The 26,979-nt window shown below is 38.3% G+C and overlaps 1 protein-coding gene across 6 annotated transcripts in view; it reads left to right on the top strand.

Moving 5' to 3' along the window:
* Positions 1–26,979, top strand: part of myom1b (myomesin 1b) — a 196,277-nt gene that overhangs the window by 115,434 nt on the left and 53,864 nt on the right. For 5 of the 6 annotated variants that reach the window (XM_069921754.1, XM_069921752.1, XM_069921753.1 and 2 more), the window contains 9 exons: positions 5,820–5,981; positions 8,045–8,186; positions 11,537–11,736; positions 13,450–13,506; positions 14,853–14,977; positions 16,226–16,409; positions 19,629–19,803; positions 22,402–22,523; positions 25,484–25,912. In XM_069921754.1, the coding sequence (XP_069777855.1) occupies positions 5,820–5,981; positions 8,045–8,186; positions 11,537–11,736; positions 13,450–13,506; positions 14,853–14,977; positions 16,226–16,409; positions 19,629–19,803; positions 22,402–22,523; positions 25,484–25,912 (1,596 nt within the window). The remainder of the gene's footprint in view (positions 1–5,819; positions 5,982–8,044; positions 8,187–11,536; positions 11,737–13,449; positions 13,507–14,852; positions 14,978–16,225; positions 16,410–19,628; positions 19,804–22,401; positions 22,524–25,483; positions 25,913–26,979) is intronic. The other variant, XM_069921755.1, reaches the window with a different exon arrangement.

Genomic DNA, 26,979 nt, shown 5'->3' with positions numbered 1-26,979 from the left:
TTTTCGATTATTTCGGGGCACCAGGCAAGGGTGCCCCCTTAGCCCTTTATTATTTAACTTAGCTTTAGAACCTTTGGCAATTGCTATCAGAGAAGCACCCAATATTACTGGTATTATTCGTTGCAGGGATATTCATAAAGTATCACTATATGCAGATGATTTATTGTTATATATTTCCAATCCTGAAAATTCTATTCCTGCAGTTTTATCTTTATTAGCCCAATTTAGTAATTTTTCGGGATATAAACTGAATTTAAATAAAAGTGAATTATTCCCTTTTAATGGATGGGTCCCTATTTATGATAGTTTACCTTTTAAAATAGCTAGAGACCATTTTATATATTTAGGGATTAAGATTACTAAAAAACATAAAGATTTGTTTAGGACTAATTTTTTCCCTCTATTGGACCTGATCGGCAGTTTACTTACCAATTGGTCACCATTATCCCTATCCATGATAGGCCAAATTAATGCTATTAAGATGATGATCTTACCTAAATTTTTATATATTTTCCAAGCTATACCTATTTTTGTTCCTAAATCTTTTTTTGATAAGGTCGATTCTAAATTGTCCTCGTATATCTGGCAAAACAAGAATCCTAGATTGGGGAAAAAATATTTACAGAAATCTAAACTAGAGGGAGGGTTGGCATTACCCAACTTTAGAATTTATTACTGGGCAATTAATATTAGTTACTTAAGGTATTGGTTGAATTATTCAGAATTATCTCTAAATCCCCATTGGGTAAATTTAGAAATTAAACCGATACAAAATTTTTCAATTAGTTCTATTTTGGGAGCTGCTCTCCCTTTCACTCTTACTAAATTATATAAACAAATTGATAATCCAATGGCTAAACATACACTACGTATATGGTTTCAATTCCAGAGATTTTTTGGCCTAAGTCATTTTATCTTGGAAACTCCTATTGTACTAAATTTCCTTTTTCATCCCTCTCTAATTGATCAAGCTTATTTACTCTGGAAAGTTAAAGGTATAACATGCTTTTCGGATTTATTCTTGGATAACTCTTTCATGTCATTTGAACAATTATCCATGAAATATGATTTACCTCGATCTCATTTCTTTCGATATTTGCAGATTAGGAGTTTCTTAGTTTCGACTTTACCCTCTTTTCCCATTCGGGAGACTACGACTGTTTTAGAGGATATACTATATTCAAAATTCCCTCCAAAAGGTGTGATATCTAAATTATATAATATAATTACAAAAATAAATTCTGGGACTTTTGAAAAGTTTAAAAATGATTGGGAAAGAGAACTCAACCTTCATATTTCTAATGAAAATTGGAATAAAATTCTGCGACTGGTAAACTCTTCTTCTCTATGTGCAAAACATTCACTAATACAGTTTAAAGTTGTTCATAGAGCTCATATGTCTAAAGATAAACTCCATCGCTTTTATTCTCATATCGATCCTATATGTGATAAATGTCAATTGGAAATAGCTTCCCTTACACATATGTTTTGGTCCTGTCCCTCTTTACAGAATTATTGGAAGGAAATTTTTTCCATTATATCTACTGTTTTGAATATTGATTTACAACCACATCCCATTACTGCAATTTTTGGATTACCTATGATAGATTTGACTTATTTATCTCTTCCTGCGGATCGTATGATTGCTTTTCTTACACTAATGGCTAGAAGATCTATACTATTAAATTGGAAAGAGGTAAATCCTCCCACTGTTTTCCAATGGTTTACCCAAACTATACTATGTTTAAATTTAGAGAAAATTAGAAACTCTGTCTATGAATCCCCTTCTAAGTTTGAGTTAACCTGGCGACCATTTATTCAATATTTTCATTTGTGGTGAGTTAATCTGGCTCTGTTTTCTTTCTATGATTATGTATGATAATTGGGCTGTAAGATGAGATCGGAGTGATCGGCGTGGTTTAGCTATATCTGTAGGTTTTTTAAAAAAGTTTTTTTTAAAGTTTTTTTTAAATTCAGATTTGTTTTTTCTTCTTTTTTGGGGTTTTTTTTCTCTTTTTTCATATATTGTTATTTAATTATATCTTTTTTTTTAGAGATAGTTCACACCCTAAACTGATCAAATTTTTTTTTTATGATATATTTTTATTCTGTAATATTATTGTTTAATATCTCTGTATTAATTCATTACTTACTATGTATTTTTTTATATCTCTTTGAACTGTATGTGTTTATAAATTATAATAATAATAAAAAGATTGAAAAAGAAAAGAATAATCTGACAGTGGCACCAAAGTGTGAGTTGAGGGAGGCAATTGAAATCTGCAATCAGGGTCAAATGCATAATGCATTGCTCTAGAAAGGAATCAGTTGGATCTTTCATCCCCTTGTTGGGTCAGACCATGGAGGTATATTGGAAAGATCAATAGGATCAGTGGGAAAGGTTCTCAATTCCATCCTAAATGAGCAAAGTCTTGATAAGAAGGGTCTCCACAGTTTTATGTGAAGTTGAGGCTATTTCAACAGTTGTCCAATCACCAAGGCTTCTACAGATCCAAATAACCTTGAGGCACTTACCCCAAACCATCTTCTGCTCCTTAAGATTATGTCATCAATGCCACCAGGGCAGTTTCAGAAGGAGGGCATATATGCTTGCCCAGTATATGACAGACTTGTTCTGGAAAAGATGGATTAAAGAATATCTTCCCCAACTACAGGAGTGACAGAAATTGTCCAACATCAGATGCAACTTCACACTAGGAAACATTGCGATCATCATAGATGATTTAGTGCCTCAAAACTCCTGGCTAACTTGAAAAATTGTTGAGACTATCCTGGACAAAAAATGGTTTGTACGTCATGTTTGGATCAAGACCATCAGCAAAGTTTTCCTTTTACAGGAGGCAGAGGAACTTTGACAAGCCCAAAACTGATTTTATTTTGTTGTTTTTTGTACCTTGCCCCTTGCCCACTACACAGACTACAAATTTACTGGTCCAGAGGGGTGGTAAAGATCACTCTTTTTCAAAGCTTTGTGCTAGTAACCTCTGGTCTTATGAAGAAAGAAATTCTACATAATATTGGAATTTTCTGCATGATTGTTATTTATAATTGTGAAATTATTGTTTGAGAAATAATAATTAGGGGGCTGGTGTAAGAGCCAATAAACTTTGTTTATTGTCATTTGTTTGGCTGCGGGCACCAGCGATGTCCCAGAGTCCGGAGGCTACGCACTTTCTGGGATCCGGAGGCTCCATGCCTTCTGTTTTTTCACTATGGTTGTTGACACATGTGCGGGGGTTTTCGCATGGTTGAGGAAGGAGTTAGCCTGCATTGACTGGTTTGATGGGATAGACGGTGGGTGAGTAGGACTCCGATATTTTCTGTTGACCATTATCGTCAACACGGTATCGCTTCACTGACGTTAGTCATGTTAGCAAGGACATTATTGTTACCAAGTTCATGGTCATTACCTTACACTGATCGTTACCACATTATGAATCCTGTTGTGTTCACTAATAAACAGTTAAAAACACTTTGTTGTGAATGAATTTGAATGCATCACAGTAAAGAGCCGACTTAAACCTCGAGGGGATTTTTTAATGGATAGTAGTTGCTACAACACATTGATTGGGGGGAAGAATCTAGTGATTCTCTCTGCCTCTCTTGTGGCCCTGTGGATGGACCTCTGATCTAATTCCCTGCAGCACTATACCACACTGTAATGCAGCTAGGCAGGACACTCTTGGTAGAGCACCTGTAGAAGGTTAATATGATGGTGGCTGGTAGCTTTGCCCACTTCAGTCTTCTCAGAAGTGCAGTAATTGGTGCACTTTCCTGACAACTGAGGAGATGTTGTGTGTCCACGATAGGTCACTAGTTAAGTGAACTCCAAGAATCTTGGTACTCTCCACTACAGAGTTATTGATATGTAGTGGAGGGTGGTTCTCCTGAAGTCCACAATCATTTCCTACATCTCGTTCATGTTGTGTGTCCATGATAGGTCACTTGTTAAGTGAACTTCAAGGATCTTGGTGCTCTCCACTACAGAGTTATTGATATGTAGTGGAGGTTGGTTCTCCTGAAGTCCACAATCATTTCCTACATCTCGTTCATGTTGTGTGTCCATGATAGGTCACTCGTTAAGTGAACTCCAAGGATCTTGGTGCTCTCCACTACAGAGTTATTGATATGTAGTGGAGGTTGGTTCTCCTGAAGTCCACAATCATTTCCTACATCTCGTTCATGTTGTGTGTCCATGATAGGTCACTCGTTAAGTGAACTCCAAGGATCTTGGTGCTCTCCACTACAGAGTTATTGATATGTAGTGGAGGTTGGTTCTCCTGAAGTCCACAATCATTTCCTACATCTCGTTCATGTTGTGTGTCCATGATAGGTCACTAGTTAAGTGAACTCCAAGGATCTTGGTGCTCTCCACTACAGAGTTATTGATATGTAGTGGAGGTTGGTTCTCCTGAAGTCCACAATCATTTCCTACATCTCGTTCATGTTGTGTGTCCATGATAGGTCACTAGTTAAGTGAACTCCAAGGATCTTGGTGCTCTCCACTACAGAGTTATTGATATGTAGTGGAGGTTGGTTCTCCTGAAGTCCACAATCATTTCCTACATCTCGTTCATGTTGTGTGTCCATGATAGGTCACTAGTTAAGTGAACTCCAAGGATCTTGGTGCTCTCCACTACAGAGTTATTGATATGTAGTGGAGGGTGGTTCTCCTGAAGTCCACAATCATTTCCTACATCTCGTTCATGTTGAGGCTCAAGTTGTTACTCTTGCACAAGCCCTTCCCAATCATAGACAATACAGTGATTTGACCATAATGAGGAGCCAAAGTTGCTGCTGCAACACCAATTTTTTTTCCCACTGGTCGCCTAATTATAGGAAGGATATAAACAGAGTGGAGAGAGTGCAGAGAAGGTTGACCAGAATGTTGCCTGGGTTTAAGCATCTAGAGTATAGGGAGAGATTGGACAGATTAGGTCTTTATTCTTTGGAGCGTAGAAGGTGGAGAGGGGATTTGATAGAAGTATTTAAGATTATGAAAGGGATAGACAGAGTGGATGTGGATAGACTATTTCCGTTAAGAGGAGGAAAGATTAAGACAAGAGGACATGAGTTAAGAATTAAGGGGCAGAGGTTTAGAGGTAACATGAGGGGGAACTTCTTTACTCAGAGAGTGGTAGACGTGTGGAATGAGCTTCCGGGAGAAATAGTGGTGGCGGAGTCAATTGCATTATTTAAGAAAAGGTTGGACAGGTCTATGGATGAGAAGAAGATGGAGGGTTATGGGCATTGTGCAGGGAGGTGGGACTAGAAAGGGGTGTTTGGTTCGGTGCGGACTAGAAGGGCCTAATGGCCTGTTTCCGTGCTGTAATTGTTATGTTATATGTTATGTTATATTAACCAAGTAAGAAAGATCTTGCTGATTGTAACAATCTTTTTGCTGTTAACCTAGAAGCTCAGAGATCTGTGACTCACAATGACTTTGTGGGTAAGATCAACTGGACCAATTTCAGTCAGAGCTTGAGTACATGATGCTGCTTTTGAAAACGTGCGCTGAACAGACTTGATTTATATATTTTTGTCTAATGCTGCATATGCTAATTGGGAAAATCAGTGCCCCATCTGACAATTCCCCGTCACTTGATCATGGGAGCAGCCATTGGAGATTTGGGACTTTAGCACCTTACATTTTCCTGATGTTGAATATCTATGATTTTGTGTTTAATTTAGGATTAACAGAAATAAGTATTAATAAAGATAAGAGATTACTGAAATGTCATTTCATTGTTTGGCTCTCTGTGTCTTATATTTCTGCATCTTTTCAATTTTCTTACCAGGGATTCAGTTACATCCTTCCAAATGGGTCCAGATGCACTGGAGTGGTGAACGTGCTACACTAACTCTTACCCACTTAAACAAAGAAGATGAAGGACTGTACACAATGCATGTGTTGACAAAATCTGGTTATGAACTCCACAGTGCATATGTCTTTGTGAGAGGTATGTGTGCAAATAAACTTGGTAGCCCTGAAATTGACCGTTCCAAGATAATACCTGTCCATGGGCTGCCCCAAGATGCCAAGCTATGCCCATTCAGGATCCACATATCAGCGAAAAAAAAATCTCAAAATAACAAGAGCACTTTTATCACATCCAGTTCTCCCCCACACCATCCTGCCACCATACTCTGATACAATAATCGTGACACTTTATCATATCATGACTAATTTAGCATGCAGAAGTGACCATTATTACACAGGTAGTTTCTCCTACAGCTACTCTCTGATTGGGGAAACAAGGGCAATAACAACGACAAAAATAGTTTTACCTGTTAGCCTGTACTTCCCCTTCCCTTCCTCCCTTTTCTCCTCTCCTGCACCTTCCTCCCTTCTCTCCTCTCCTCTTCCCTCTCTATCCCTTTTTATATGGGCGCCTGCCTGTTTTTCTTTCTTATTTCTGATGAAGAACTCGGGCCCAGAACATGTTTGTTCTTTACTTCCTGTGGATGCTGCATGACCAGTTGAGTTTCTACAGCACATTTGTGTCTTGTTCTGGTATGATGTCTATTTCTATGCTTCAGACCATTTGCACTAACAATGTTCTTCAAGTGGTCAACCCTTTTGCAGTTCCCTTGCAAGCTACCCTCTAACTCAAAATTTCAGTCTTTAATTCAAGATGATTTTACACAGAGCTCACGTGATAACCACTTGTGACATTCTGCCTGTAAATCCTTGGAAGTTTCTCTCTGAGCTTTCCACATAATCCAGAATTCTTACCGGTAATAATTTGATTGAGAAAAACTATTGCTTCATGTTGTATCATTTCTCATCCTATTTATTCGTCATGGAATTATTTGATGACCACAGCTAAAAGATGTTTTGATGAGAGAAAAGTTTGAGTGCATCAGCAGTGAATCTTCTCCTGATAAATTCAATGGTAGGAAATAAACTGTTCTTGAATCCAGTCGTGAATGATCTCAAATGTGAATCTTCCATTCAGAGGGGAATGAACAGAGTGTGGCTGGGGTCGGTTGAGCCTTTCAATTATGTTGGCATCTTTTCCAAGACAGCAAGAGTTATAGATGGAGCTGATAGAATGGAGGGAGCATATGTGATGGCCTGAGCCATGTTCACTAGCCTCTGAGTTCCTTGTGATGTTGAGTGGAGCAGTTCTTGTACCACTTGTAGGATACTATCAGTAGTGCATCTGTCGAGGTTGTTAAGGGATACTGATGACATGTCACATTTCCTCAGACTTCTGAGGAATTAGAGGCACTGGTGCACTTTCTTGTCCATTGCTGTTAACCTAGAAGCTCTGAGACCAGGACAAATCATTGGAGATGCTTATCCCCAGGAACTTAAAGCTGTTTGCTCTCTCCACCTCAGCACTGTTGATGTGAAACAACGAGTGAACTCTGACTCTCCACTGGAAGTCTATAACCAGCTTTGTGGTTTTGCTGATATTGAGGGAAAGTTTGTATTCTTGGGACGAAGCTACTAGTCCCTTCTGCACTTGGCTTATCGCCATTAGAGATCCTGGCTACGAACGTGGTGTCATCTGCAAATTTACAGTTGGAGTTGGAGCTGTGTTTGGTCATGCAGTCATGGGGTAAGAGGGGGAATAGTAGAGGACTAAGTACATAGCCTTGTGATGCCGATAATCATGGTGACTATCACCAATGATCACTGATTGAGGTCTGAGGGAAAGGAAGTCGTAGATCCAATTGCAGAGGGTACTGAGGTCAGTACTGAGGAGTTTTGGTGTGATTTTCTTTGGGTACAATTGTGTTGAAAGTGGAACTATAGCTGATGTTGGTATTCTTGTTCAGGGCTGAATATAGGGTCAAGGACATGGCATTTGTTCTGGACCAGTTTTGGCAGTATGCAAACTGGAGTGGGTCAAGTTGGCTGATGGGATGGAGTTAACTTGAGCCATGCCTAACCTCTTGAAGCATTTCATTATGGTGAATGTCAGCACCATCGCCTGATAGTCATCAGTTGCAAATTGGGAAGTGGCTTATTGATATGATGAATGTAATTGGAAGGACTGTGTCTCGTTTACAGACAGTGATGCGGAGGTTGCTGGATCTCCAACAGCTCCCTTAGATGTCTACTGCTTGGATGCCAACAAGGATTATGTAATTGTCAGCTGGAAACAGCCAGCGGTTGACGGTGGAAACCCCATTCTCGGATATTTTGTTGACAGGTGAGTGGTTAAAAAAAATGAAAACAGAGATGCTTCTCATTACATCTAATTTATGTATGTAAAATTCTTGTTAAATCATGTTACATTGTATGGAGAAATAAAAACCAAAATTTGTAATTACTCTCAGTGACTGTGAGAGAAAGGCAGTTAATGTTTTGAATTAATGCCATTTAAGGCTAAAAGACATCAACCTGAAATGTTAACTGTTCCCTTCTCCACAGATGCTGTTTGATCTACTGAATAGTTTCATTATTTCAGATGCTTTACATGTGGCATTTTGCTTCGGTATTTTTTAAAGGTTGATTATTTTACATGAGGACAGATCTTCTGCTGTCCTGAAAGTGGGTTTGGTTTCTTCCAGCATGGTCCAGGGTTTAACCTTCCTCTGGGAAGCCAGTTTCCTGTTTACTACTGGGTAACAAGGCATTGTCTAGTCACTGCAAGTGGATGAGGGTGGCTGGGCTGACTTGTGTCTTTGTTAGCTGCTAAGGCTCTGCCAACCCAGTCTCAACAACTGACATGAATGTTTTTCAATATCTCTTACAGAAGAACTCTGTAACTATGTAATATTGTAATTGTGGAAAGTAAGTCGATCTCTTCCAACGTCACTCATTAAAAGTTAGAGAGCATGGACAATTTCTGTTTTTCACTATTTTTTGTGACGCTGTTTTTCTGTGTCTTAGTCTCCCTCTCTATTTACCCTTTTGTGAATTTATCTCTCTTTCCTCTTCTCTTCTTCCTCCTTTACCTTTTTTTTCAGTCATATCCTATTTCCCTCTTTTGTGCATCCTTTGGTCAAGGATAGAGGGTGGAAGGGGTTGTATCCTCAAGGAAAGATTCGCACATTATTTGACATGAGAGGTCAACAAGTGACAAAACGTAGAAGTTAAGGTTACCAGAGAAAGAATTTTAGAGTTGTCAATTAAACAGTTAATGGATCAGATTAACATGAAGCAAAATTACTGTATATATATTTTAGTATTTTGAATATATCTTTTGATGTCAAAAATAATCATACATTTTAAAAGAAACTAGTGTTATAAAATTGTAACGTTTATTCCTTCATATTGGATTCTGCAGCCACTTATGTTTTGTAAATCCTCAGTGCTAGAGGCTCTTAATGAAGAGCTGAGGCCCAAAATGTTGGTTATTTATCTTTATCTTTGCTACATAAAGTGCACTTTGACCTTCTGAGTTTCTCCAGCTTTGTGTTTTTGCTAGAGGACCTCTCTAGTTTCTGAATACCGTTCAGAGAATGAGGAAGGTATTCGATTGTTATTTTACAAGATAGAAAGTAATAGTATTGTTTAACTCTAGCTAAAATGCCACGATTAACTCCAATTAACTATGTAAATATTGGAAAACAAATTTTGATTTGGGGCCACACGGTTAGTACTAAGCTATTACAGTGCTTGTAGCCTGGGTTCGAATCCATCACTGGTTTGATTTCCTCCCACAATCCAAAAAACATACATGGTTAGAAGGTATGTGGTTAGTGGGTTTGGTTTCTTCCAGCATGGTCCAGGGTTCAACCTTCCTCTGGGAAGCCAGTTTCCTGTTTACTACTGGGTAACAAGGCATTGTCTAGTCACTGCAAATGCATGAGGGTGGCTGGGCTAACTTGTGTCTTTGTTAGCTGCTAAGGCTCTGCCAACCCAGTCTCAATCTATGGTCAAATAGATGGATTTTGGCGGGAGGGGTTCATCACCCAAAAGGGCTTGTTACTGTACTGTTTCTCTAAATTAAAAAAATTAAAATTAGATAGTGTCATACAGTGTCATACAGTGTGTAAATCTTGCTTGAACCAACCAAAATGTCCCACCCAGACTAGTCCCACCTCCCTGTGTTTGGGCTATATCCCTCTCTGAAAGGTCTTTCTTTTGCTTCTCTTTCTTCTATTGTTAGGCCTCCCAGGCAATGCTCATGGCAACTTTTTTGTCTGCTATACGGCAGCTCAGTGGCACTGCGGATAGAGCCACTGCCTCACAGTATAGGACACCAGGATTCAATCCCGACCTCGGGTGCTGTCAGTGTGGAATTTGCATGCACACCCTGTGATCTCCTGGGTTTCTCCCAGGTGCTCTGACGAGTATGTGGGAATAATAAAAATGGAATATTGGTGGGATTGGTGTGGCGTGGGTGGCAGCGATAGTCAGTATGAATTTTGTAATCTGAAGGGCCTATATCCAGGCTGCATCACTCAACGACTCCATCTGGGAGCAAGTTATTTGTGGGCAGCATGGTTACCATAGCAGTTAGCAGAATGCTGTTACACTGCCAGCCATAGGGACTGGTGTTCGAATCCCACGCTGTCTGTAAGGAGTTTATAAATTTTCCCTGTGTCTGCATGCATCTCTCCAGGTGCTCCAGTTTCCTCCACTATTCAAAACGTACTGGGAGCTGTAGGTTAATTGGGAGTAATTGGGCAGCATGGGCTCGTGGGCCAAAATGGCCTGTTACCAGGCTGCATCTCTAAATTTAAAAATTAAATTTAAAAGTTGAAGTATATCATGTATATTACATTTTTAATGTATTATTATGAGACAATAAAATGAGCCTTTGAACCTTTTAAAATCCATCCTATCCAGGTATGTGTCCAATATTTTCTTAAATCATGTGTGTCTCGACCACCTCCTCTGGCAACCTGTTTTGTATACTTACCACCCTATGGGTAAAAAAAAAAGTTACCCCTCAGGTCTGTGTTCAATGTCACTTTAAACCTTTGTCCTCTGGTTACAGATTCTCCTACTCTGGACAAGAGGCTCCCTACGTTCCCCAATCTATTTCACTCATGCATTTGTATATTTCTATGAGACACCCCTTATACTCCTGCACTTTAAGGAATATAGCCCAGGGTGCTCAGCACCCCCTGTAGCTCCAGCACCTTCAGAGATCGTCTCTGCACTCTCTGCAGTTTGACATCTTTCATGTAGAATGGTGACCAGAACTGAATATTATATTCCAAATGTGGTGTCATCAACATCTTATATATCTGCAATATGATCCTTCAGCTTCGATACTCAATACCCTGACTGATGAAGGCCAATGCGTTGAAAGTCCTTTTGACCATTCTATCTACTTTTGTTGCTTCTTTCCAGGTACTCAGTATCTGCATCCCTTTGCTCTATAATATTTCACAGATCCTTATCATTCATAATGAAAGGTCTACCCATGTTGGAACTCCCAAAATGCAACACCTTACATTTCTCTATACTAAATTATCTTAAAAAATTAAATTAAAATTAATTGTACTTGCTTAACATGAAATAATAACATTATTGTATTAATGGATTACTTTAAAAAGTGGTAGATTTCTGTTTGTCCTAACAGTTTGAATTCTTTTCTTACAGATGTGAAGTAGGAACGATTCATTGGGTTCAATGTAATGACACCCCAGTGAAGTTTGCTCGGCTCCCTGTCACTGGATTGGTTGAAGGCCGCTCTTACATCTTTCGTGTGCGTGCTGTCAATAATGTTGGTATCAGCAGACCTTCCCGTGTGTCTGATCCTGTGGCAGCCTTGGATCCTTCTGACAGAGACAGGCTGAAGGGTATGTCTGTTTGATTTTTTTTCTCAGACTAAATCTTCTGAGTGACTTTTTTGATATAATCTGTACCTGCTTAGAATGATCCTTACTGCATGTAAACTGATAGAAAAGTAAAATATACCAAAGAAAGTCAATATACAGTACAGTACAACTCCATTTATCCGAAATGGTCTGGACCGGGCCTATGTTGGATACATTTTTTTTCGGGGAACTGATAATTTTTTAAAAACAGACCAGTGGCAACAGCAAATCATTTGTAACAGTGTTTAAACAACAACACAGAACAAGGGAAGGCTTTTAAAGCATTAAAATAATGTTAAATTCTCACCAGAAAAAATGCCACCATCGATCACCAACACCTCTTCACCGAGTCCCTGCTGCTGCCGGGAGACCGACATCCCTGCTGCAGCCAAAAGCCTGATGTCTCCACTGCTGCAAGGAGCCTGAGGTCCTCACTGCTGCCAAGAGCCTGATGTCTCCACTGCTGCTGGGAGCCCGATGTCTCTGCTGCCATTGGGATCCGAGTTCCCCGCTGCTGCCAGGAGAACGCTCTCCTTGATGACACCGGGACAAGGGATTCTTTTGACTGCTTGGGGCTGGGAGAGAGTGGCAAGCAATTTGAGAGGGAGAATTCAATAGGAAAATCAAACGGGGTTGGTAAAGAAGAAATAAAAAGGAGGGGGGGGTGGGGGGAGAGTTACCTGAAATGAGGACAATCGTCGTTCTAATTTCATATTGTGTAAATCTTTTTTCAACCTGTGAGATCAGTTTGGCTCCAAAAAAATTTTGGATACATGAGGATTTCTGATTTGTTTTGGATAGCCTCATTCATCCGAAATTTTAACTTTTTTTTGGATAAATGAAGATTTCAGAGAATCTGATTTCAGATCATTGGAATTGTATTGTATATGGATGAATGAAACCAAGATTTGATCTCATGGAATAGCGGGATGTTGTTAGGCAGATGAATCAGGTGAAAAATAAGCTTCCTTTCAGTAACAATTGCAAAACCAGGAGGATGCATCTGTGTGATACCCAGTGGCTGCTCCAAGTTGGCAATGTTACTTTGACTTCTTGGTTTATTGAAAAACAACATTCAAAGAAAGGGCAAATACTGTGCCCATCAATGCTAGTTGATCTATTATTGAGTTACACAGAGGCAAGAGAATGGAATGGTAATTTTGGCTGGGACTGATATTATTCTCAACCTGTGTGAGAATAATGACTCATGCCAAAGTAAGGGGAGCCTCACTGTGCCGGGGGTCTATCCATCTTGGGAGGTAGGAAGTGAACACTCTGATCCAATGCACTTTCCCAAGCCATGTTCTCTGTCATATTCTTCAAATGACTCAAATCGCAAATCTGTTAGGTTAAAAATCTGTAAAGTTTCAGGTTTACAAGTTTGATTAACCCTTCCTATTTTTTTTTCAGGCACCACAAAGTACTTTGAAGAAAAAAGACGTACTGTCGTAGGAACTCAATGGGTCAGGCAGCATTTGTCAAGGGAAAGATAATCAACAATGGGAAAGATAATCAATGTCCTGCTTCTGGACCTTACCTCCACAGACGCTGTCTGACACTCTGAGCTCCTCCTGCAGTTCGATTCTTGCTCCAGATTCCAGAATATGCAGTCTCTCGTCTCTCCAAAAGTGTTTACAAATTCATCTTGATTGTTTTTTTTCCCAAAATATTTATCTTTTGTTATTTAATTATTAGGAATGCCATTAGCCCCCTGGACTGGCCAGATTGTTGTAACTGAAGAAGAACCAGCAGGTAAATAATATACTACCTTCTACATGCGTTAGTCTACTAAGGTAAAGCTAAACTACATTAAAAGCAATAAAATGTTCTAGATCACTTGAATGTAATTTGTTTCTCAGCAGATTTTATGAAGCTTCCAAGGATAGGTGTTGTCAATCAAAATGGGAAATGGTAATCTTTGGATAGTGGACTGGTGGGGTATGTGTCCTACAGCTGGAAGCTTAGGTCCTCAATTAAGTAGAACAAGGAAGTTGGGGTGTCAAAAGGACACAGGGTGTTAACACAAATTTACCTGTCTCATTCTGGCTGATACATTATTGGTCAGCTTCCAGGTAAATCCTGGGGAACATAAAGGGATGCAATATTTTTATGCATTCCTGCATTTGGATTACTGAAATTTGAAAGACCACTTTGCAAACTATTTTATTTGCTGCATATCATCTATATTAATGAATGCATCAATTGGAAAAATGCTAAGATTTTAATTGCATTTCTTAAATCTTTCATATGCAGCATGACAGATTTACTCAGCACCTGGGCAAACCAACACCACTTTGAATGGCCTTGCTTTCTTCATTTAATCAACCTCAAAGAATTAGCCAGGGTGTGTGTGTAAGCAATGTAGCCATGGGAGCTCATCTTTTCAATGCAGCTAGGAAGCCCTAAATTTGTTCCCAGATACCTTGAAGTTTGAGCTTCAACTAATGCTTGTGTTTATAACTGTGCAGTAAGTATAACCCAACACCCAACCCCAACCAACCAATTTTCCCCTGCAGCCGCTGCAACCGTGTCTGCCTGTCCCGCATCGGTCTTGTCAGCCACAAACGAGCCTGCAGCTGACGTGGACTTTTACCCCCTCCATAAATCTTCGTCCGCGAAGCCAAGCCAAAGAAGTATCTCTGTATAATGACTGTTAACCCATCCATTACATTATACCTGAACTACTAGCACCTACATAAAACTGTAGTTTGCAGTTGCTTGCCAAGGCCACTTTGACAGCATATCCAAACCTGAAACCTCCAGCACTAAGAAGGACAAGTATAGCAGGTGTAAGTTCCCCTTTGAGTCACCATTTTGGCTCTTCCTTCATTGTTGCTGAATCTAAATCTTTGAATATCCGACCTTACAACAGATGGGGATGGGAATGGGAGTGACTGGTGCAGTGGGAGGCAGGACATTTCACTGTTAAGATTTCAAGTTGTGGCTCACACTCAGCTTCTCAAGGGCATATTGGGATGCGCCATTTATTTGCTAACAATATCTGTATCCAATAAATAAAAATATTAATCTGTAATGAAAACTCTGGACAACTTCTTAGCTCCATGTTATGCATTATTATTCCACTCTTACCCCAACAGAAGGCATTGTGCCTGGAAAACCTACAGAACTTACTGTGACTGAAGCCACCAAGAGTTATGTTGTCCTCAGCTGGAAACCTCCTGGTCAACGTGGCCACGAAGGTATCATGTATTATGTGGAAAAGGTAAACATCTCAAAATTCAAGTGATAAAAAATAATGCAGCCTTAACAGTCAAGAAAGTAGTTTATCTAGTGTGGTATGTTGTTCAAGAGAAGACTATCACTTATGAAGCAAGTTTGACAGAGCGAGGGCTTTCCTCTTTGGAATGACAAAGGATGAGAGGTGATAATGGAAATATATAAGATTATGATGGGCATAAATAGGGTGGACAGCCAGCACCTTTTTCCTGGAACATCATTGGCAAATACCAGAGGACATGTATTTAAGGTGAGTATAGTAAAGTAGAGAGAAGATGTCAAGAGTAAGTTTTTGCACAGAGAGTGGTGGGCGCCTGGAATATATTGCCGGGGGTATGGGTGTTGGTGAAGGCTAGTATAATAGGGAGATTCAAAATACTCTTGGATAAGCACGTGGATTTAAGAAAAATAAAGGGTTATGGGTATGTGGTAGGGAAGGATTAGATTGTGGTGGAGTAAGTTTACATAGGATGACACAACATCATGGGACAAAGGATCTGTACTGTGCTGTAATGTTCTGCATTCTTTGTTTTTCATGAGATTTCCCATTCTGCTGATTTTATAACCTGTTTAATTAAAACTTTTTTACTGATGTAAAATTTAGATGTAGTTGTGCAAGTGTGCTTCTCTCTTTTCTGAGTACGATTTATGTAATGCATTTTCTATCTGATTTTATTGAAGATAATACTACAAAAAGAGTCAATTTTCAGTAATATTTTTAATATTAATGACGATTATGAAATTTTTCACATACCAGTAGCTTTTATCCTACATCCAAGGTACGTGGCCCTGAAATATTATCAATTATTTTCAAAGATGCTTACAGGTAAGGGGTATGGTGTCATCATTTGTACATCGCAAATCATTGCAATGGTAACCCTCCTCCCCCACCTCCTCATTTTCCCATCAGCTGCCAAAAGCAGGAAGCTCAGTGATAGTGCAAATACTGGTAGGGCCCTGCCAGTATCAATGAAATGATCCTTACTCAGAGTGTCACGGTCCTTCGTATCACTGAACCTCTTTTGCAAAACCACTGTACCCTCGCCAAAAGGACAGCAGTGTTTTCAGAAGTGGTTCACTGGTATTTCCCAAGAGTACTGGAAGTTGGCAATAAATTTTGCTCTTGCCAGCATAACCCATAGCCCGTAAACAAATACTAAAGATATTAGTTGATTTTGTTTTTGTTTTTTTTTCTCACTCATTTGTTGCCTTTATTCTCACTTGCATGTGTTAGTGTGTGGCAGGCACAGAGGACTGGCAGAGGGTTAACCCAGAAATCCCAGTGAAGTCCCCACGATTTGCATTGTTTGATCTGGCTGAGGGAAAATCGTACCGTTTCCGTGTCCGCTCTGCCAACTCCGCTGGTATTGGTGAACCTTCTGAAGCCACTGAATTTACTGAAGTAACAGACAAACTTGGTAAGTATGAAGTGCACATGCAAATTTGTTCATGCTACTTGCACCTTTTATCTGCCTGTCCCTGCAATGTTTCAGAAAAACTCTAGCAGGATATCACCATTAATGACCAAAACATACTCCAGGTATGCGATAGGTCAGAGCTAGGCATGTTACTTATTCTGTCTTGTGTTTTTTTTTCAAATTTACATCATAGATACTGCATGGTAACAGGCCCTGCCAGCCCACGAGCCCGCGTTTCCCAAATACTCCCATGTGACAACTTAACCTACAAGCCTCATATATCTTTGGAATGGTTTAACTCTCTGTTTGTAAAACCTGAATTAGCTGGACAGGCAAAAGGAAGGCTTAATTTCCACACAAATTCTGCAACCATTACTATGATAGGATGAGAATGAATATATTACTGAAATTTTTATATCCTTTCCAGTCAATAGCAATTTTTATCCCTAAATCTTTTTTTGACTCACTGGACTCATTTATTTCCTCGTATATATGGCAAGGAAAACAGCCTCATTTAAATAAAGCACATCTTCGAAACACAAAAAAGGGCAGATTCTATAATTGGGTGGTCAATATACGTAATTTGGTTCTTTTATTAAGACTTGATAAGTTAGTTGACTGCCCTTCTTGGGTGGAAATGGAACAGAACCACTTTAAGTATTCCCTATGCCATAGGTGCTCTGTGATTAGTAAGGGATTGCTTAAGATGGGATGTGGGTAGAAAGAAAAAGTTTGAAAACAGCTGTTTTAATCATACCTAATTGACTCGTTATGTTCACGGTTTCAGAACTCCAAAGGAAATGGACCAGTGACAATTTTTCTCAAGCAAAATATTTCAGTAGTAATTGGGTCTAGAGCAGTGACTCTCAATCTTCCTTTCCCACTCACATACCGCCTTAAGCAATCTCTTACTAATCACAGAGCACCGATGGCATAGGAATTACTTAAAGTGGAATGTGAGTGGAAAGAAAAAGGTTGAGAACCACTGCTCTGGACTGTCCCAATATAACTAATCATTTTTTTTAACCTTTTTTGTCAGATGCAGGATTCAGAGAGTGGTGTAGACTTGAAGGGAGGTGGTTTAATAATTTTAAATATCTTTATATTTAAAATAATTTTGTTTCCACAACTGTGGTGGGCCTTATTAGTAAGCATGATGAGTCAGCATACAGAGATGAGGTGCAGTTGCTAACGGACTGGTACAGAGTCAACAACTTGTATCTGAATGTTAATAAAACAATAGAGATGGCTGTCGACTTTAGGAGGGCCCATTGAATGTTCTACCATTGAAATCGTCAAAAATATCAAGTTCCTTGGTGTGCACTTGGCAGAGAAACTCACCTGATCCCTTAACACCAAGTCCATAGCCAAGAAAGCCCAGAAGCATCTCTACTTCCTGCGAAGGCTGAGGAAAGTTCATCTTCCACCCTCTATCCTCATTACATTCTACAGAAGATCAATTGAGAGCATTCTGAGCATTGCATTACCACCTAGTTCGGAAGCTGTACCACCTCAGACCATAAGACCCTGCAGAGGATAGTGAAGTCAGCAGAAAAGATCATTGGGGGCTCTCTTCCTACCATGACAGACATCTACAACACATGATGCACATGAAAAACAATAAACATTGTGAAGGATTCCACACATCTCTCATGTAAACTTTTCTCCCCTCTGCCATCTGGTAGGAGGTACTATAGCATTTGGGCCCTTATGTCCAGATTGAGCAACAGGTTTTCCCTCAAGCCATCAGGCTCCTGAATTCCCAGAACATATGTGGATAGTGTGCTGTGGACTTTTATTACGTCTTAATATTTTAACTTGTATTTATGTAAATCTACTCTATGGTCCTAGGAATGCTACCTAGTCTTTACCATCCAATACATGTATGAACGACTAATAAAGGTGACTTAACTTGACTTGGCTTCTTTTGAACAACTGAGGGTAAAATTTAAATTATCCAATAGTTCATTTTTTCAGATATCGACAAGTCAGACATTTTGTTCAGTCCAAATTTTTTGATTTTCCATGGCTTTCTGAAACAAATATTCCTGATTTACTTTTTGACTTCCAATTTTCTCATGGAGAATCAATATCAATTATTTATAGTAAATTGATGAATTTGAGAACAGTTTCTCTACTTAAGATCAAGAGTGATTGGGATCATGATTTGGATTTGTCACTTCCAGATGAGGACTGGGAGATTGTTCTAAATGTGATTAATGAATCCTCATTTTGTGTGCATCGTTGTTGCAATTTAAGGTTGTACACATATTTCAAAAGTTAAATTCCCTCACTTCTGTTCTAATATTGATCCATTATGTGATAAATGTAAAATTTTTGAGCCCTCATTGATACATATGTTTTGGACTTGTCCTAGTTTTGAAAGTTTTTGGAAAGATTACTTTCAAACTCTTTCAATCATTTTTAAGGTCAAATTACAACCATGTCCCTTAATTGAGCTGTTTGGCTTTTATCAAGATGAGAAAATATTATTGACTTCATCTCAGAAGCAAGTTTTAGCTTTTACCTCATTAATAGCTAGACGGGCAATTCTGATGAAATGGAAAGGAAGTATTCCATCTACCCATACTCAAGGGTTACAGGAGGTAACCCTGTAAGTTTAGGAAAAAAATCAGACATAATGTAAAAGATGTAAAGGTGAACTTTTATAAGACGTGTGGCCCATTTGTGGAGTATCAGCATAATTTAACGAATTAAGGTGTTTGGATGCTCTTGAACAGTGTTGTCTGGTCTCCGACTGTTGTCCTTCGTTTCCTATTTTTATTAGACATGCAAGTTTGCCTTGTTTAGAGGGAGGGATTCGATTATTAGGAGTTTCATTTCTCTTTTTCATTTTTTTTGCTTTCTTTTCTTTTTCAATATTTTTGATAGAGTGGGTTAGATCTGAAAGGATGCACACAATTTATATCATGTATAATCAATGTTTTATCTAAAATGTTCAATTTTTTTTGTCTTTACTTATACTCTAGCAAATGTATTACATATATATGTGTATATTTTTAAATTAAACTCAATAAATATATTTTAAAAAGAAAGGACAAAAAAAATTCTATGGAGATTTATTCCAGAGTAACTGCTGACATTGCAACAAAATACACTGTTGAGATGATCTCTAATCAATAACTAATCTTATAGACTAGATGAGGTTTAAGGCAAATCAAAATTGTTCTGTAATGCATTTCTGCCTTTTTCTTTCAGATGTTCCGAAAGCACCTGGTCATGTCGTGCCTTCAAGGAACACAGACACTTCAATGGTTGTAAGTTGGGAAGAATCAAAAGATGCAAAAGAGTTGGTGGGGTACTACATTGAAGGAAGCATCCAAGGATCTGGAAAATGGGAACCGTGCAATAACAAACCAGTGAAAGGAAAAAGGTAGTGATCACGAGAGAAGTAGAAGAACTTGAATAGAGCGAATCAGATTAAGGATGGGCGAGAGTGAATGAAGAATTTGATTTAAGATTTGTCATTAACCTTTAACCTCCATTTGCAGAATGGTCATTGGCATACCTGTAAGCAATTTGCTCTTGTATTTCTGGTACATTGTGATCATTGCTCTGCTGTCCTGGGTATAAGTCATTGCAGATGAATGCACATCTTATCATCTCCATCCCAGAGCTAACTAATGATGTTACCAAGCACAAATGAGTCATACGGAGATGCTTGATGGAAACTCCAGTACACTGATAACATTATTTAAAACAGACAGCCATTTTCTTGTCACGGCCCTTGTGCTGAATAGAATTTTGCATGAAAAGGGCATGGGCTTCCAAAGTTTTCCCAATTTAAAATGCATTTTTGAATGCCGTTCAATTCTAAATCTGAATCTTTTGAAGAAAAAGCATTATGCTTGGACCCAAGCATAATAGAACAGTCAGTACACTGAAATGATGACAGCTAGACATATGATCAGGCTGGAGCCAAGGATGGTTCAGGGAAGGGAGTGAGATGGGTGTGGTGGTTGTATCTCTGAGGGAGCAATTATGGGAGGAAGGGAACTGAACTGTAAATGATGGATGCTTTAACGCTTCAAACTGGACCTGAATTAAAGTGATGGTTCACACGATTCTTGTGTACACACAAGAATTCTGTGAAAGTGATGTAAAAGTTTCTTCTCTGATGGCTTCACATGGAACTGCTGGATCAAATTTGCATCAGTGGATTATGCTTGAACAAAATAGCTGATCTATTACATGAGACAATTTTTGCCTACTACCTTTAACGAATCTAATAAAGAAACAAAATAAATAAAGCTCTTCCCAATCAAAATATGTCACAAAATAATTTACAACCAAAGAAATATGCTTTTTAAAGTGTAGTCCTAATTATAATGTCAGAAATACATTTTATGTAGAATGACCTCCAATAAATGGCAACAAGTTAAAGATCACATAATTTGCTTTGTGATGTTGGTTGAATATAAAGCAATTACCTGAACTAGTTCATCACAAATATTTTCCCTTTTTTTTTTGCAAAATGGTACCAGGAGATTATTAAATATATAGCTGATGGTGGAAATGAAGCCTCAATTTTTATCTAAAAGATGCACCACTGGCTGAATACAAAAATTTGCATAAGATTTTTCTCATATTCCCTTTGATTTTCTTATATTTTGGAAAGACTCGTGATGAATTATCTGATTATAATGCAAGAAAAAGATATAGTTGCCCATTGATAGGTATTGAAGGCAGATTATTATCTGCTTAAGGCAGTTTAAGATCACTGATCCAAATCCCAAATTCCTAAAACGATGAATGGAACTTCTTGTATCCTTAACATATATGAATGACCAGCAAACTCAGGGAAACAAGAAGCAGGATGTTGAGTAGCAAATTTAAGTTCTTAAAAATATAATATATAATGGCCACTGTGTTTTCAAGAGAATGTTGATGATCAAATTGAACCAAAATACTTGATCTATTTTTCCCTTCTAATAGATTTTTATAAAATGACCTTTATGCTACAAAATACACTATGATTATGTATCACATTAAAATACCATCCTGAAACCTCAATCTCCAACTATACTGATCCCAATTCAGGATGTAGAGTAAACAGGACAAGAATTGATTTGAAAAACATGAAATCTGAAGATGCTGGGATATTGTGCAAACAATGAGATTACTGAGGAACTCAACAGGTCAGGCAGCATCCATGAGTAGAAATGCTTTAGATTGGGACCATTTATCAAGGCTAAAGTAGGAAGGGGTGATATAAAGTGTATCAAAGGGGAAATTTAAAAAAAGACGGGGATTTAATTACCACTGACCAGTCTGAAGCAGGTGTAAATAGAAGGAGACCCCAATGAGAACATAGGTAATAGGACTGGGAGATAAGAAACCATTCCTGGAAGAGGACACTGGAGATACTCAGCAGGCCAGGAAGCATTTGGGGAAAGAAATAATGTTACAGCTTTGCGATTTTCTATCAGAATGGCTGGTTCTGCCTCAAACCAAAAAGCTTGGTGATGGCTAAAGTGGCAAGTCAGAAGATAAGATGTTGTACCTCAAGCTATGTTGGGTTTTGTTAGTGGGACATAAGAGACCAAAGACAAAAAAATCAGTATGGGAATTAGATGGATGACAGAGTTAACATAGCAGTCAATCCAATGCTATTACAGTGCCAGCGACCTAGGTTTGAATCCACCGCTATCTGTAAGGAGTTTGTACATTCTCCCTGTGACCACGTGAATTTCCTTCGGGTGACCTGGTTTCCTCCTACATTCCAAAGATTTACAGGGTTAGTAGGTTAATTGGTCACATGGGTGTATTTGGGAAGCGTGGGCTCATGGGTCAGAATGGCTTGTTAACATGCAGTATTTTTAAATCAAAAAAATAATGCTTGAAGAAATGGAAGTAAAATATTTAAAATGGCATTGTTTTTTAATTTTAATTTTGAGAAGAAATATTCACCTGTTCATGAATAATCTGTGATGAATTACTTGATGTTGTAAATTACATTTTTGTTTTTAAGATTTATTTGTCATGGCCTACACACTGGGGAGTTGTACAAATTCCGAGTCAGGGCTGTCAATGCAGCTGGCCTTAGTGAATTCTCACAGGAATCTGAGGCGTTGGAAGTCAAGGCAGCTTTAGGTATGTAAAACACTCATTTTTGAAAGCATATTTATAATATTAGAAAAGTTACATTATTATTAAATGTATAAATGTTTGCTTATTTTTGGATGTATATGTACTCATTGTTGAAAGTTGATATTCATTTTTGGAAATACATTGATTTCTGTGTTTGCTTCCTAATTGATCACAGACTATTTTCACAGTGCCATCTGAATCATTATTCCATCCATGATGTCATAAGTCGTTGTTCTGATCATGCCTGTATCACAAGGAAAGTGTACTCTTTTTCACTGTGCCCATCCATTAGCCACTGTATGAAATCTTATTTGAGCCTGCTTCACGGTCAAAAGTTTCAAAACTTAACAGAAGTGCAGATTACCATCCACGCTGCAGCACAATGTAATGTGCAACACACAAGACCATCTTGTGCACATCTTGTTCATGCCTTTTCTAATCTGCATTCACTACCATTTTGCTTGCTATCTGTTTAACATAATTTTTAATGGGTGCTCCTATAACTGCCGATGCTCACTCTAAAAAATTATTTTACCTCTAAAATAACTGTTGTGTGAAATGCTTTATCTGCAGGATCCTATAAATATCAAAAACTAATCCAGTATTTTCATGTTGTTTAGAGAAACAAGTCCAAGATTTCACAGATTTAAATGCAATTAATAATGCAACAATTTATTACGTGAGCAAGTTGTGAGTTCTTGTCAGATATTAGATACAATTAGATTAAAAATAAAAAGAGAAAATGTTGGGAACACTCAACAGGGCCAGACAGCATCTATGGAAAAAGAAACAGGTTTGGTGCTTTAGGACCAATAAATAATGTTACACTGAGATTATACCACAAATGGTTAATGATTCACAATATTTAATAAGCCAAACTAAAGAACTGATGAAATGCCTTGCCTTATAATGGTGCTTTGGCATATAGATTTGTTATTGAGCTGTAGTTATTTTCTTCTGGCTTAGGACTTCGACTGTAAAGGCAGCTATAGAACTAAGAGCTTTTAGAGTTGAGCTTTTGGGCTGTGAAATACCTGAGGGGTTGGGAGAATTCATCACTAATGAGTTCAGGGGGTTCAGACCTCACTAGTAGATTTGTTCCAAGATCCTTTATTGACTTCATTACTTTCTCCTTTGCTTTTTATGTTTTTCTTTCCATTACTTCACACTTTTCTTTCTTATATTAGTACTCATGCTTCTCTGCAAGCGAAAATGATTTTTGCCCGTAGCAGAAAATTTGCTTGAAGCAAATAGGAAGCTATGTTGTAGAGTGCCTGATTTTCTTTTCTAAAGTCAATAGAAATTATTAAGAACCCTAGTCAACCACGACGTCAATTTTTGATGACCACTTACAAACACCAATTTTATTTCTTGCTTGTCACATAATTTTTCTACATTGCCTCTTGCTACATTTTTTCTCAACTATACATTTATTTGTTCCTCTCGGTCTCACTTGGGACACCCCAAAAATAGTCAAGGCATCACATTCACTTGTGTCTATTGAAAGCAGCATTCCTGCTCATGGGGTCAGAGAATCATACAGCACACAAACAGGGTCTTATAGCCCACGATGTCCATGATGACTATCGAGTACCCTTCTTTATCAATCCCATTTACCAATCTCTGGTCCATAGTTTTCCATGCTATGCTAATTTTTTGTTATAATTTCAGCATGCAGTGTCCAACAACTTAGCTGATCTTGAGCTTATTGCCAACAATCCTGCCTTTACTTTTTTTGCTCAACCATAATTGGGTTCCATATGAGGAATGAAGGAAGGCATCGCAACAAAGCTCATGTCAGGGCCTTAAAATGAGCTGTACTTAGGAACAAAATGGCACCATAATCTTGAAAATGGTGTTATCAAGAAAACTAGGCATGATGGAGAAAGATGGAGACATTATCTTGAAATTGGCATTGGTCTCTTGTAAGGGTACATTGCTGCAGCACCCCTTGCTATGTTTTACTGCATTAAAGCCAGGATATAAATACAAGTTGTTGTTGTTGGTGCAGGCACCTTTTCGTGTTGGTCAAATTATGTTGAAAAGAGATAAATCAGTAGGAAATCACAAAAATCTGTAGACACCGTGGTTGCGATAAAAAGATGTGGCTGAATATGGAATTTCTGATGGAGTTAGGTCAAGCAGTTCATTTTGTCTGTGTGAGTAGAGGAAGATGTGAGGTAACGGGGATAAGAGGTTCACAGGAATGCCGAAATTTCTCTTGTTAGTTAAAAAAAAAGTTCAAACTTAAAGGTATCTAGAGGAGCAAGTGGATAACTGCTATGGCATCAACATCGCAGAGCATCTGCTGGGCAACTGATCTTGCCGTACAAAATGATCACTGCAAAGGAGAAAACAAAATACATGAGAAAAATACAATGAAGTATAAGCTAATATTCAAGTGACCTCTTCTCAACATTGAGTTATGTCTGCAGTTTATTCATGAAATCCAGTCTCTGAACTATTATCTTTCAGGACAAATCAAATCCATATACTGCCAAATGGAAATATATAAAAAAAACAGCTCAGCTTAAATACTCTCCACCAGTACTGTCAAAGAGGTTCCTTCAAGGGCATTAATTTGGTATCTCTTTATGTAGATACTGCCCCTGAGCAACTGAGTGTTTCTCACATTTTTTTGTTTTGTTTTGGTTGAGTATTCTACCTCACACATATCAAAACAAAACACTTGCTCACTTAAAGTTGTATGCTTTCAATGTTGATGTCTGAGCATTGAGCAATGCTGCATTTTTTCCTGTGCATTGTAACAAAAATTATCATTACTCTTCTGCATCTAGCTTATTACCAAGTTGAATGTGTAAAATCATGTCCTTGTGTCTCTTTCCTTGTTTTTATGTGTACCACGTGTCTTCATTTCTTCACCTTTGGAAAAAAATTAAGTCTCTTATTGGGCAAACAGAGCTGTTCTTGATTGCCTGATTAATTACTTTATTTAACTCTAGGAGGAGGAGTGCCTCATGGTGTGTTTCCTGAACAAAGTGGTAACATTGATGGACTAACAGAAAGCGGTGCACGCTGGGATGGCAAGCATGAGGCATCTCAGCCCGCACATGACACTATACTAAGTTGTGATGCTGTGCTTAACAGACACCAGCTGCCTACTGGCTATGATAATTTGCCATACACAGCACCTGATGCTTCAAAGGAGGTAAATGCAAAGTGGACGAGCAAACCTAATCACAGAAGCTCAAAGGTACAAGATATGCACGAGGAGGGTAAAAAGGTACCAGACATTCATGGAAAGGGTCCAAAGGTACAAGATAAACATGAGAAGGGCCTAAAGGTAGAAGATATTCACAAGATTGGTTCTAAGGTGCAAGATGAAAATGAGAAAGGCCCTAAAGTACAAGATGTGAACGTGGAGAACCTAGGTGAGAAATCAGGAAGTGACATACGTTAAACATATAAAGAGATGCAATCGTATCCTGAGAGGAACTGACCAGTTCTTGGTGAATGTAATTGATGAACTTTAATTTTTATGAGGTACAATGAATAACAATAACAAAATAATGCTTTGCTTTATTATCTCTCCCATCAGAAGTCACCAAACAATTTGCAAGGGGATGAGACGTACATTCAGTAAGAGGTGGGAATAGATTGGAAACATCACCAAATCATGTTTTTACAAAATATGTTCTGTGGAGGCTTGAGGAAGAGGAATAAGAAGAATTATTTTGGGGGAGTCTAGAAAGAACATGGATCCATCAGGAGAAAGATTGAACCCAAATGATCTCATGATACATGAGCAATAAATTAAATTCAGGGGAATAGTGAACATATACCAATAAAGTTATCATTTGGATTTATGAAAATCAGACAGGAACTGTGACATTTAAGGATAGAGTTACTACAATGAAGCTGAGAAATAAAGTAGATAAATCTTAAGGTTTTCATAGCTATTTTGTTTGGAATAAGTATGTTGTTGAATACATAACCATTCTCATAATTGTTTGACCAGAGTAGATTTGAATAATTTAGCCTTTTGACTTTGTACCATTCATGAATTACAGTTGTTATTCAGGTTAGTTAGCCATTCCTGTTCCCATGGTACTAGATGCAGAATTTCTTTAGAAGTTATATTAAGGATATGTATTAGATCTAGTAGCAATCAGAGTTTATTCTCTGATTAATTCTCTCTTATTTCTATCCATTGTTTGGAAGATATAAAGAATGGGATAAATACTCAAAAGCTATCATTATGGGGGTTTAAAAGTGAAGCGGAGCATGATTGATTGTGTTTGTGCTATAGACATGGCCAGCGCTACCATTAGGCCAACTAGGCAGCTGCCTAGGGCACAAACCTCAGAGGGGCGCTGTTGAAGAGAGATTCCAGATGTTGTGGTCTCACAGTTCAAAGACAGGCACCATGATCTGCCCTGCTGTCTCTCTGTGTGTGCTCCCTGCTGATTGGGCATGTTCTCAGCCCTTCAGCTATTAG

Source organism: Narcine bancroftii, chromosome 2, assembly GCF_036971445.1.
Source record: "Narcine bancroftii isolate sNarBan1 chromosome 2, sNarBan1.hap1, whole genome shotgun sequence".
In the NCBI taxonomy this organism is placed as follows: domain Eukaryota; kingdom Metazoa; phylum Chordata; class Chondrichthyes; order Torpediniformes; family Narcinidae; genus Narcine; species Narcine bancroftii.
The sequence above is the reverse complement of the archived record's forward strand: the minus strand, read 5'-3'. Positions and strand labels throughout refer to the sequence as shown.